The sequence below is a fragment of the Neolamprologus brichardi genome, chromosome 3 (assembly GCF_056152115.1).
Source record: "Neolamprologus brichardi isolate AB-2024 chromosome 3, ASM5615211v1, whole genome shotgun sequence".
Lineage (NCBI taxonomy): Eukaryota > Metazoa > Chordata > Actinopteri > Cichliformes > Cichlidae > Neolamprologus > Neolamprologus brichardi.
Genome location: NC_142106.1, coordinates 53383459 through 53397055, shown reverse-complemented (window position 1 = coordinate 53397055; position 13597 = coordinate 53383459). Strand labels below are relative to the sequence as shown.

The 13597-nt window shown below is 42.0% G+C and overlaps 2 protein-coding genes across 2 annotated transcripts in view; both read left to right on the top strand.

Moving 5' to 3' along the window:
• LOC148105817 (protein NLRC3-like) overlaps positions 1–13597 on the top strand; it is a 261895-nt gene that overhangs the window by 87418 nt on the left and 160880 nt on the right. The gene's annotated exons all lie outside the window — the stretch shown is intronic.
• Positions 1691–4053, top strand: LOC148105822 (NLR family CARD domain-containing protein 3-like). Its single transcript, XM_087839017.1, has 2 exons — positions 1691–2401; positions 3873–4053. Exons 1-2 carry the CDS (start codon positions 1743–1745, stop codon positions 4051–4053), a joined length of 840 nt encoding a protein of 279 aa, XP_087695143.1. The 5' UTR covers positions 1691–1742.

Sequence of the window (13597 nt, the reverse complement as noted above, 5' to 3'; positions counted from 1 at the left end):
CGGCTCTACACGGACACTTCTAAGCTGCTTCAGAGTGAACTGACCCAGATAATCTGCACACAGCGGCTGTAAAACAGTGAAAGTCATAACTGTCTCTCTGATGGAAAGCTTTTATTGTGAAGTCAGGAAGTCTACAGGAAGTGTTGAGTTTGTATTCATCACTCAGTGTTTAATGAGACAGGCAGACAGGAAGAGCAGTTCATTAGTGTTGATGAAATCAAAGGAACTGTGAGGAACTGCAGTTTGGTCACATCTTTATGTTTTTAACTGACAGTAAATGTTTTTAGTGATAAAGAAATGTGTTCACAGAGAGAGGAAGAGGAGTGGTGTTTGTGAGGAGGAGCAGCTGTCCTGCTGTGCTTTGTGTCAGGACGTCCTGAAGGATCCAGTCTCTACCAGCTGTGGACACTGGTTCTGCAGACAGTGCATCTCCTCATACTGGGACCAGTCTGCTTCATCAGGAGACTCCTCCTGTCCCCAGTGTGGAGAAAGATCCAGAAGCAGAGCTGGACTGCAGACAGCCAGTCAGAGCAGCTGTGTACAAAGTAAGACTGAACATCTGTCTGCTGATGGACTCATTTCTGAAAACAGGACTTCTTGTGTTGTTCAGACATTGAAGAGTTTTCTTTCTCTTTAGTCTCATTGTTTTTCTTTCTTTCAGCAGATGTTGGTCTGCAGGAGGTTTTAGATGAACATAAGATCAGTCTGAGGAGGAGATGTGAACATGTGACTGAAGGAAGTGATGAAACAGGAAGTAGAACCCTCCTCAACAGGATCTACACTGAGCTCTACATCACAGAGGGACAGAGTGAAGAGGTTCATACCCAACATGAGGTGAAGCAGCTGGAGACAGCTTCCAAGATGGACGCCCTCCATGATGATCCAATCAGGTGCCAGGACATCTTTAAAGCCTTACCTGATCAACAGAGACCCATCAGAGTGGTTCTGACCAACGGCGTGGCTGGTGTTGGAAAAACCTTCTCAGTGCAGAAGTTCACTCTGGACTGGGCAGAGGGCTTGGAGAACCAACATGTCAGTGTGGTGGTTCTGCTTTCATTCAGGGAGCTGAACCTGATCAGAGATGAGCAGTACAGTCTTCTGGAGCTGCTCCATGTTTTCCATCCAACATTATAGAAGGTCACAGCAGAGAAGCTGGCTGTCTCTCAGCTTTTGTTCATCTTTGACGGCCTGGATGAAAGCAGACTTTCATTGGATTTCACCAACAGGAAGCTGCTGTCTGATGTCACACAGAAGTCATCAGTCAGCCAGCTGCTGACAAACCTCATCCAGGGGAATCTGCTTCCCTCGGCTCTCGTCTGGATAACTTCCCGGCCCGCAGCAGCCAATCAGATCCCTCCTACATGTGTTGACAGGCTAACAGAAGTTCGAGGCTTCACTGACGCCCAGAAGGAGGAGTACTTCAGGAGGAGATTCAGTGATGAAGAGCTGTCCAGCAGAATCATCTCCCACATGAAGATATCCAGGAGCCTCCACATCATGTGTAGTATCCCAGTCTTCTGCTGGATCACTGCTACAGTGCTGGAGCACATGTTGACTACAGAGCAGAGAGGAGAGCTGCCCAAGACCCTGACTGACATGTACTCACACTTCCTGCTGGTTCAGACAAAGAGGAAGAAGAACAAGTACCATGAGGGACGTGAGACGAGACCACAGGATCTGACAGGGAAGTTCTTCTGAAGCTGGGGAGGCTGGCGTTTGAACATCTGGAGAAAGGAAACATCATGTTCTACCAAGAAGACCTGGAGCAGTGTGGTCTGGATGTGACAGAGGCCTCGGTGTACTCAGGAGTTTGTACAGAGATCTTCAAAAGAGAGTGTGTGATCTTCCAGAAACCAGTCTACTGCTTTGTTCATCTGAGCATTCAGGAGTTTCTGGCTGCTGTCTACATGTTCCACTGTTTCACCAATAGCTTCACATCACTGGATGTCTTTTTGACTAAAGTCATGGAGAAATCCCTTCAGAGTAAAAATGGCCACCTGGACCTGTTTGTTCGCTTCCTTCATGGCCTCTGTCTGGAGTCCAACCAGAGACTCTTAGTAGGTCTGCTGGGTCAGACAGAGATCAGTCCAGGAACCATCCAAAGAGTCATCAACAACCTGAAGAAGATGAACAGTGATGAAATCTCTCCTGACAGAAGCATCAACATCTTCCACTGTCTGATGGAGATGAACGACCTCTCATTATTTCAGGAGATCCAAGAGTTCCTGAAGTCAGAGAACAGATCAGAGAAGAAACTCTCTGAGATCCAGTGCTCAGCTCTGGCCTTCATGCTGCAGATGTCAGAGGAGGTTCTGGAGGAGTTGGACCTGCAGAAGTACAACACATCAGAGCAGGGACAACAGAGACTGATTCCAGCTGTGAGGAACTGCAGAAAGGCTCGGTGAGTCCAGATGTGATCATTAACATCATTGGTCAGTGTAGGTTAGTAGTTTAATTTTGAAAATAAAATCAGATTGTAACCACAAAGTGTTTGTGTCCGTACGCTGCAACCTTCCACACCATTCCTTTATTGTACAGACTCAGCAGCAGCTCCATGGATCCCAAATCCAAGAGTGGAGAACAGATTTGAAGTGTGTCACATCCATGCAGTCACAGCTGTTTCCACCATGTTTCCACTGATATTAATCCTGTTCAATGACACGTTTCATATCATTGAATATGTTCTTTAGGACGTCCACTGACATGTTTAAGTGTCCTGCTGGAAATCACTCAAATCATCCATGAAATCCATGAAAAATCCTTTTAGTTTTTCTAACTTCACCCTCTGTCCTCTCTCTCTCTCCATCCTCCTCACTGCTGCTTTCACTGATAATCACACAAACATCGTATTCAGCTACAAAATAACACAATAATATCATCTGATGATCATTATTATAAGATTATTATTATCATATGACTGTGGGTCAAACAGAAGCTCTCTGATTGGTTGCTGACCTTGGTCACCTGTCCACTCTCACCTGTTTGTGTTTGCTCTCTCTTTGCTGTCTCCATCCTCTCTCTCCTTTCTCTCCCTCTCTGTCTTTGTACCGTCACTCAGGTCGAATGGAAACAGTGACATTTACAAACCAATCAAAGACAAACTGATCCATGTCAGGTTATAACAATATTCAAAGTGAATACAGGCTGCTGCTGGACACAGACAGGTAACATCATTTTGACTTGCTGTCACCTGGATCTGGACTCATAAACACTGAAGCCCTGAACAGGAATACAAATCATTTTCTGCCAACTAGCGACACACCAGCAGATAATGGCTCAGAAAGCTAAAATGAGCCAATCATTTCTGTGTTTAGTTCCCCTGAAATCAGATCTGATATCAGCAGCTCTGAGTTCATTCATCATTATTGTCCAGTGATGAGATTTCTGCTCCGTTTGGTAACAGTCAGCAGGTTTTTCCTGCGTGTGGACGTGAACAGTTGTACCTGACAGCAGGTAGCAAACAGAGATCATCTTTCCAGCTGGAACTCTTCACTGAGCTGAACTCATTCAAAATGTTCTGGAGTCAGATTCAAAACAGGAAACAGTCCAAATGTGTGTCTTCACTCTGACTCTGGATCAGATCTCAGTGACAGACTGTGGACATTATGGAAGCCTAAATGTGACACCATCTTCCTCCTTCATCTGCAGATTAAAGCCAAACAAAGATTCTCATTAAAAGTCTGCAGGTCTGAGAGAGACTCAATCGTTGTGTCATGTCAAACACAGTAAGAGGAGCTGAAGCACAGATGTGAAGAGCAGATTCATCAGATTATGACCTCACTCTGTTTAGTCTTCATATACATTCAGTCTGTGTTTATAATGCAGATTTTCTGCTTTTTTAATAACACATTTTATATTTTCTATCATCACAGACTGACTCACTGTCGACTCTCAGAGTCTCACTGTGAAGTTGTGGCCTCAGCTCTGAAGTCCAACCCCTCCCATCTGACAGAGCTGGACTTGACTGGAAATGATGACCTCCAGGATTCAGGTGTGAAGCTTCTGTGTGCTGGACTGGAGAGTCCAAACTGTCGACTGGAGACTCTGAGGTGAGTTCACTGACTGCGGCTGTTGTTGTTTTTCTATATTTCAGGTCTTTGATTGATGTTTGAAACTTTCTTTAGTTCCTAAATGTTCAGGATGTGTCTGAAGACAAATGTGAAGAAGTTTGAGTGCTTCATAACTCATGCTCATAACCCTCTTTTGTCTGACCATTTGATCCCATTTGAATTTGCAATAAAGGATCCACAGAGTTTGGTGACAATAATGACAGTAGATGTTTGTGTGAAAGTGCTGGAAGCAAATTAGTGTGTGATGTTCTTTCAGTGTTGCACTTTGTAGACGCTCCCTGAGCACTGGTCTCACAGCCAGCTGCACATAGAGACCAGTGTTGTTAGTCCAGGTCAGAAGATGACTTGTTGGAATGAAAATGAGCTTGTAGTTTGTCTGCTTTAATAATGTGACTGCAAAAAGGTGTTGGACTTCAAATATGTCCATTTCTTTCACACTTCACCTTTAAAAGTGAAGCCTTGTGGTTCCTGGAAGGAAAAACACGACTTTTTCAAGTATTTTTCACATTTTCATGAGATATGTATGACTTTAATGTGAAACATTCAGAGTTTTTTCTCTTGCTGTGTTTGTTTGAAGCTGCTTCCTGTTGGCTTCAGCTGTTTGGAGTTTCCATTTTATAAACTTCTACATTCTGAACCTTCTTCAGCTCTGAACAGATGATGAAACACTAAATTATTTCAAGGTCACACTTTGTCTAATAAACTTACATCTTTCATTCTTTATACAGATTGAGGGGCTGTGGTTTGTCAGAGATCAGCTGTGATTATCTGGCAGCAGCACTGAAGTCCAACCCGTCCCATCTGAGAGAGCTGGACCTGAGTAATGAGTGGTGGTCGTCGACTAAGAACAAGCTGCAGGATTCAGGAGTGAAGCATCTGTGTGGTTTCCTGGAGAGTCCAGGATGTGGACTTGAAACTCTGAGGTCAGTCAGCATGTTTTAGTTGTGCTGAGATGAATATGATGTGAAAGTTGTGCTGACACTAAACTGCAGACATCAGGCTGATATTATACTGATCCACACTGAGGATCTTCATGGTAAAGTCTGTTTTCTTCTTCTCTGGTTTAGTCCATTGACTGCAGCAGAACAATGTTCACATTTCAAACCTTCAAAGAAGAAGAAAAATCCTCCACTGGATAATTAACTGTGAAACTCTCAAACTCTTCACTCTTCAGACTTTATATCTAATTTAGTTCTGAGCTCAGATAAAATAATTATTGTGGGTGATTTTAACATCCATGTAGATGCTAAAAATGACAGCCTCAACATGGCATTTAATCTGTTGTTAGACTCAATTGGTTTCTCTCAAAATGTAAAAGAACCCACCCACCACTTTAATCACACTCTAGATCTGGTTTTAACATATGGCATAGAAACTGAACATTTAACAGTGTTTCCTGAAAACCCTCTCCTGTCTGATCATTTCTTGATAACATTTACATTTACAATAATTGATTACGCAGCAGTGGAGAGTAGACTTTATCAAAGTAGATGTCTTTCTGAAAGCGCTGTAACTAAGTTTAAGAATATAATCCAGCCACTGTTATCATCGTCAATGCCCTGTACCAAGACAGAGCAGAGCAGCTATCTGAACGCTACCCCAACAGAGGTCGATTATCTTGTTAATAATTTCACCTCCTCACTACGTACGACTCTGGATACTGTAGCTCCAGTGAAAACTAAGGTCTCTAATCAGAAGTACCTGACCCCGTGGTATAATTCTCAAACACGTACCCTCAAGCAGACGACTCGTAATCTGGAGAGGAAATGGCGTGTCACAAATTTAGAGGATCATCATTTAGCCTGGAGAAATAGTTTGTTGCTTTATAAGAAAGCCCTCCGCAAAGCCAGAACATCTTACTACTCATCACTGATTGAAGAAAATAAGAACAACCCCAGGTTTCTCTTCAGCACTGTAGCCAGGCTGACAAAAAGCCAGAGCTCTTTTGAGCCAACCATCCCTTTAACGTTAACTAGTGATGACTTCATGAACTTCTTCACAAATAAAATTTTTATCATTAGAGAAAAAATTACCAATAATCATCCCATAGATGTAATATTATCTACAGCTACTTGTAGTTCCATTGATGTTAAGTTAGACTCTTTTTTTCCAATCGATCTTTCTGAGTTAACGTCAATAATTACTTCCTCCAAACCATCAACGTGTCTTTTAGACCCCATTCCTACAAAACTGCTCAAAGAAGTTCTGCCATTGATTAATTCTTCGATCTTATATATGATCAACCTATCTCTAATAATCGGCTATGTACCACAGGCCTTCAAGGTGGCTGCAGTTAAACCTTTACTCAAAAAGCCATCTCTAGACCCAGCAGTCTTAGCTAATTATAGGCCAATCTCCAACCTTCCTTTCATATCAAAAATCCTTGAAAGAGTAGTTGTCAAACAGCTAACAGATCATCTGCAGAGGAATGGTTTATTTGAAGAGTTTCAGTCAGGTTTCAGAGCTCATCACAGCACAGAAACAGCTTTAGTGAAGGTTACAAATGATCTTCTTATGGCCTCTGACAGTGGACTCATCTCTGTGCTTGTCCTTCTTGACCTTAGTGCAGCATTCGATACTGTTGACCATAATATCCTATTAGAGCGATTAGAACATGCTGTAGGTATTACAGGTATTGCACTGCAGTGGTTTGTATCATATCTATCTAATAGACTCCAATTTGTGCATGTAAATGGAGAGTCCTCTTCACACACTGAGGTTAATTATGGAGTTCCACAGGGTTCAGTGCTAGGACCAATTCTGTTTACATTATACATGCTTCCCCTAGGCAGCATCATTAGAAGACATAGCATACATTTTCACTGCTATGCAGATGACACCCAGCTCTATCTGTCCATGAAGCCAGATAACACACACCAATTAGTTAAACTGCAGGAATGTCTTAAAGACATAAAGACTTGGATGGCCACTAACTTTTTGCTTCTTAACTCAGATAAAACTGAGGTCATTGTACTCGGCGCTGAAATTTGGTTAGAAATTTGGTATCTAACCAGATTCTTACTCTGGATGGCATTACCTTGGCCTCCAGTAACACTGTGAGGAACCTTGGAGTCCTTTTTGACCAGGATATGTCCTTCAACGCACATATTAAACAAATATGTAAGACTGCGTTCTTCCATTTGCGCAACATCTCTAAAATTAGAAATATCCTGTCTCAGAGTGACGCTGAAAAACTAGTTCATGCATTTATTACTTCCAGGCTGGACTACTGCAATTCATTATTATCAGGATGTCCAAAAAACTCACTGAAAAGCCTTCAGTTAATCCAAAATGCTGCAGCAAGAGTACTGACAGGGACTAGAAAGAGAGAGCATATTTCTCCTGTTTTGGCTTCCCTTCATTGGCTTCCTGTTAAATCCAGAATTGAATTCAAAATCCTGCTCCTCACATACAAGGTCTTAAATAATCAGGCCCCATCTTATCTTAATGACCTTGTAGTACCATATCACCCTATTAGAGCACTTCGCTCTCGCTCTGCAGGCCTACTTGTTGTTCCTAGAGTATTTAAAAGTAGAATGGGAGGGAGAGCCTTCAGTTTTCAGGCCCCTCTTCTGTGGAACCAGCTTCCAGTTTGGATTCGGGAGACAGACACTATCTCTACTTTTAAGATTAGGCTTAAAACTTTCCTTTTTGCTAAAGCATATAGTTAGGGCTGGACCAGGTGACCCTGAATCCTCCCTTAGTTATGCTGCAATAGATGTAGGCTGCCGGGGGATTCCCATGATGCATTGAGTTTTTCCTTTCCAGTCACCTTTCTCACTCACTATGTATTAACAGACCTCTCTGTATTGAATCGTATCTGTTATTAATCTCTGTCTCTCTTCCACAGCATGTCTTTATCCTGTCTTCCTTCTCTCACCCCAACCGGTCGCAGCAGATGGCCGCCCCTCCCTGAGCCTGGTTCTGCCGGAGGTTTCTTCCTGTTAAAAGGGAGTTTTTCCTTCCCACTGTCGCCAAAGTGCTTGCTCATAGGGGGTCATATGATTGTTGGGCTTTTCTCTGTATCTATGAAGCGCCTTGAGGCGACATTTGTTGTGATTTGGCGCTATATAAATAAAATTGAATTGAATTGAACTCTTCATTCCACCTTAAAGTCTGACACTGAAATCCAAAGCAAAATGTGCATTTGCTTTACAGACAGCAGTCCAACACAAACATACACACATCATCCAAAACACAGTCCAACATCCAAATCTCCTCCACTGCCAGCATGAATGATGGGAAAGAGAAGGAGGAACACTCTGACAGTCAGGGTTAGAATGAGTTTCATAAAGCAGACTGTGAAGATCAAAGCTGCATTAGAAAGCTTACATGAATGAATGAGTGGACAGAAGTGGACAGAGATCATCTGAAGCACTTCAAAGGCTTTAAATCAGCACATTTCTCTTTATTCTTTATCAACTCTGTTAGTTTTTCTCAGTTTTCCGTGGAATGAAGCTAACAGCAGGCTAATAAGATGCTGACCAATAGGTTTCTATTAGAGGTTGTAATTTGTATATGAAAAAGTGCTTTGGCTCAGCAGGGATCCGCTTACAGGTAGAATACAGCTGCTGGATGGGATTAGCATGTCATAGCTATCTACCAAACTGCTAACTGGGGAATTTCAGGCCATCTATGGATCATTTTTGCTAACTGTTTATTCAGCTTAGGCTCACAGGGCTGGAGCCTGTGCCCTAGCTGTCATAGGGCAAGAGGCGTGGTCCACCTGCACAGGTGAGCAGTCCATCACAGGGCCAACAGAGAGAGACAGAGAAGCACTCTCTCACATCCACACCTACAGCCAATTTAGAAGCACCAATGAACCTAAGCAGCATTTCATTGGACTGTGGGAGAACATCCAATTTCCACAGAAAGGCCCAGCTGACCAACAAGCTTCAACCTACAACCCTCTGTGGTTGAAGGTGGTGGGGCCAGAGGACCATCATCACTGAGTGCTAGGGATGGGTATCGTTTAGGTTTTATCCGATACCGGTGCCAACCCGGTACTTTTGAAACGGTGCCGATGCTTGAACGGTGCTCGAACCGGTCCTTAAAACTTTATCCAAATACCTATCATGTTTAACCTCTTAAGCCCCAAGCCTACCTGATCTCCTGCTTTTTGCCCCTGTATCAGGGGGCGTTGGGGCTTAAGAGGTTAACTGTTTTCCACTTTTTCTTTGGTCATTTTAGCCTTTTTGGCCAGGGTGAAGGGCGTGTCTGCCTTCAAACAAGAAGACAGCCGCATGTAACTATGACAGTGTTTGCTAGTTCCAGTGGCGTGTCTAGAAAATTTTTGTTGGGGGTGCCAGGTAGGGGCACAGATTTGGAGAAGGGTGGCAGATGTAATTGGCAGATAATTATAAAAACAATTCTACCAACCGTTAACCATAATTCAATAACCTTATAAACCTAATAATCGAATGCGCTTTTAACTCTTATTAGAATGAGCTTTTAACTAGAGATGGCACGATACCACTTTTTTGTGTCCGATACCGATACCGATATCATAAATTTGGATATCTGCCGATATGAATCCGATATAGTGTGTTTTTTAATCAACAAAAATGTTTTTTAATATTTTGCTGCTTTTTGTATAAGTTCAAGTTAAAAAACAACAACAACACTAAAGCTATTCTGTTATACCTGTATGTAAAAAAAACACACTGCACCCAAAATATTTCATAGATCAGCAACACTGATCAATCTAATAAAGTTAAACCTGCTCCATCCTCCCTATTCTGGTATTTTAAAGAGTACTTAGCAGAAATATTAAGCAACCAAACTAATAGGGTAGCAAACTCCCAGCAAAAGCAATAGGGAACCACCCTCCACCTCATGATGCTTAATCAATGTAATCAACTTTAATTTGATGCAGGGTGAAAAAAATTCACAGAAATAAATTATTTTTCAAGAATAATTAAATAGATTCAACATCTTTCTTCAACAGAATTGCAGAATTCACAGATGGTACTTTCCCAAAGGAAAAAGTACTACAGCTTACTAGGGTATATTAGACTTAACAGTTATTATATACAGTAATGGACTTCTATACATTTTACATCAGATTAAAACTTTGGGTGTAAGATTCAGATAATTATTAAATAATTAAAAGCTAGATATTTTAAATGAGAATAAGAAAGAAAAGTATGTCTTTGTGCCCCCTTTTCCCTGTTAATGCCCTATCGGCCCCCCTGGCTAAACTTTGCTAGATCCGCCCCTGCACAGTTACCAGCCGTCAGCTGCGTAGAAAAGGATCCTGGTGTAGAAAGTAATATTAAATAAATTCTAACAACAGCTTATCAAGCTTAATAGTGCTGCTGTTGTTCAGCCGCTGGTTTCCTCTTTCTGGTGAGAAGTGGGCCAAAAACAAAGAAGAGAGACGGACTCGCGACAGAAAAGCCGATCAGCTGATCATTAAGCAGTTTCACATTGAAGTAGCAGAGGGAGGAAGAGAGAAGAGGCAGTTGCTCTATATATCGGTTGTTAAGCTTAACGCGGGAATGCTTTACAAACATTCAGAGATGAACTTACACACTTGCTTTACTTCTATCTGAGATAACTTCCTCGGAGATAAAATGTTTGCTAGCAGGCTACAAATACACACAGCCGCTCTATCACGTGACCACACTGCTCTGAGATGCTACGGTTATGAGCCGAGTTACGCCGTGTCGCAAGTTTTGTGAGGTGCTTTTTTGATATTTAATGGATCGGATTACATTTTTTATTTCTCTCCGATATCCGATCCAGTAATTTAGGTCAGTATCGGACCGATACCGATACGTAATATCGGATCGGTCCATCTCTAATTTTAACCACCACAGTGCAAAGTTTTTAGATACTGAGTTGATAAAGTACAAGAGATACAATGAGTCAGTGTTTATTCAGCAGTCAAGGATATCAATATTTGCATAGTATTTTTACTATATGTGCATACATATGTGCACTACATGTAGTGCACATATGTTTTGGGCACAAACATTTTTGAATATTAAAATACGAACATTTTTAACATACAATTGGCAAATTAGCCAATGCAAAACAAATGCCTATTAAAAAAAAGAAGATACTCTTCTCACAAACTGGTGTTTGATTTTGAAACAGGAAAAAAGTGGGGAAACAAATGAAAAGACTAAAATTTGAATATAACCTGAAAGCAAGTAAATACTTTATATGCTGCCTTATGGTAAACTTTGGTAATATTGATGTATAAAGAACAACACTGGCTGATGATGAAATACAGTCAGCTGGCATGGTGACACTGTCAGTATTAACCTGCAGGGCTGGACTGGGACAAAATTTGGGCATTTTCACTACAGATCGGCCTACCAGGTATTAAAGCCATAAAGCCTTTGAATGAAAACAAATGCTGTTGTGACAGTGATGTACATCGTCTTTTTGGTATATGTATGATTTCTATACATTTTACGTCAGAAAAAAAATTGTTCGCAAGATTCAGATAAATATTTAATAAAAGCAAAAAAGTAATCCCCATTTTTCCAGAAAGAAATGTAAGTAGAAATCGATGATCTAAGTGAGAACATGAGCCTTTAAAAAGTCCCAGTGGATGCAGTCAAAGCAGTCCCTCAGTCCCAGTATAGAGTCTTTGGTCCAGACTGGAACAACTGTGTGCCCAGTTTGAGCTCTCTTCAGTCCTGTGACCTGACAGACCCAGAGGGGCCATCACATCACATTTAGAAGCTCCCCTAATGGAGCCACAACACATGTCCAATACTTAGTCTGTCTTGTTGGACCAACTGGAAGAAATGATTCAAGGACTTAGTCACAGAACAGAGATTCAAATCTCCAAAATCCAACTGGCTGCATCAGGACATATAGTCTGAAACTCTGCACAGTTTCCTGTTTGAAGCTGTTTCCTATTGGCTTCAGCTGTTCGGAGTTTCCATTTTCTAAACTTCTACATTCTGAACCTTCTTCAGCTCTGAACAGATGATGAAACACTGAATGATTTCAAGCTCACACTTTGTCTAATAAACTTACATCTTTCATTCTTTATACAGATTGAGTTTCTGTGGTTTGTCAGAGATCAGCTGTGATTATCTGGCAGCAGCGCTGAAGTCCAACCCCTCCCATCTGAGACAGCTGGACCTGAGAGGAAACTACGTGAAGGATCCAGATGTGAAGCAGCTGTCTGATCTTCAGCAGAGTCCAGACTACAGACTGGAGACTCTGTTGTAAGTAGAGTGATGGAGTGAGTGGGTGGTGCTGTCAGCAGTATTGTACTAAACACAGTCAGTATGAAACAAAGATCCAGTGTTTCCTGTAAATCTGCAGCTTCTCAGTGAAGCTGTGAGAGGAGAATGGTGACAGGCTTCAGGATTGGACACAAACACTTCCTGTTTCTGACCTTTATGGTCACCATGGTAACGGCTGACACGCTCTGATCAAACATTGTCAACAGCCAATCAGCTCTCTGAACAAAGCAGCACGCAGACCAATGACTGCATTCATTTCCAAGTTTAAAGCAGTGAAGAACACAGTCTGTAGGTGAGGAAGAATTTAGTGAGAGCAGATGTTTGGATGGAATTCCTCCAGTTAACAGCTGGAACCGTCCATCTGGATTGTTGGGCTTGTTGTTGGGGTTCCTACAGAGCTCAGAGTGGACACACCAAGGTTCTTCTAATGAATGAAAGTCCAAACTCAAACTAGGAGTGAAAAACATTTTCATCAACTTCAATAAAAATCCAAAGATTAGAAAAAGTGAAGCAATTCAATTCAATTCAATTTTATTTATATAGCGCCAAATCACAACAAATGTCGCCTCAAGGCGCTTCATAGATACAGAGAAAAGCCCAACAATCATATGACCCCCTATGAGCAAGCACTTTGGCGACAGTGGGAAGGAAAAACTCCCTTTTAACAGGAAGAAACCTCCGGCAGAACCAGGCTCAGGGAGGGGCGGCCATCTGCTGCGACCGGTTGGGGTGAGAGAAGGAAGACAGGATAAAAGACATGCTGTGGAAGAAAGACAGAGGTTAATAACAGATATGATTCAATACAGAGAGGTCTATTAACACATAGTGAGTGAGAAAGGTGACTGGAAAGGAAAAACTCAATGCATCATGGGAATCCCCCGGCAGCCTACATCTATTGCAGCATAACTAAGGGAGGATTCAGGGTCACCTGGTCCAGCCCTAACTATATGCTTTAGCAAAAAGGAAAGTTTTAAGCCTAATCTTAAAAGTAGAGATAGTGTCTGTCTCCCGAATCCAAACTGGAAGCTGGTTCCACAGAAGAGGGGCCTGAAAACTGAAGGCTCTCCCTCCCATTCTACTTTTAAATACTCTAGGAACAACAAGTAGGCCTGCAGAGTGGGAGCGAAGTGCTCTAATAGGGTGATATGGTACTACAAGGTCATTAAGATAAGATGGGGCCTGATTATTTAAGACCTTGTATGTGAGGAGCAGGATTTTGAATTCAATTCTGGATTTAACAGGAAGCCAATGAAGGGAAGCCAAAACAGGAGAAATATGCTCTCTCTTTCTAGTCCCTGTCAGTACTCTTGCTGC

What these genes read in the sequence shown, in the direction of transcription:
- LOC148105822 (XM_087839017.1), top strand. Translation starts at nt 1,743, where the DNA reads ATGTTCTACCAAGAAGACCTGGAGCAGTGTGGTCTGGATGTGACAGAG. An exon ending in AGGAACTGCAGAAAGGCTCG is followed by an intron (nt 2,402 to 3,872) that starts GTGAGTCCAGAT and finishes CTATCATCACAG; the next exon opens with ACTGACTCACTGTCGACTCT.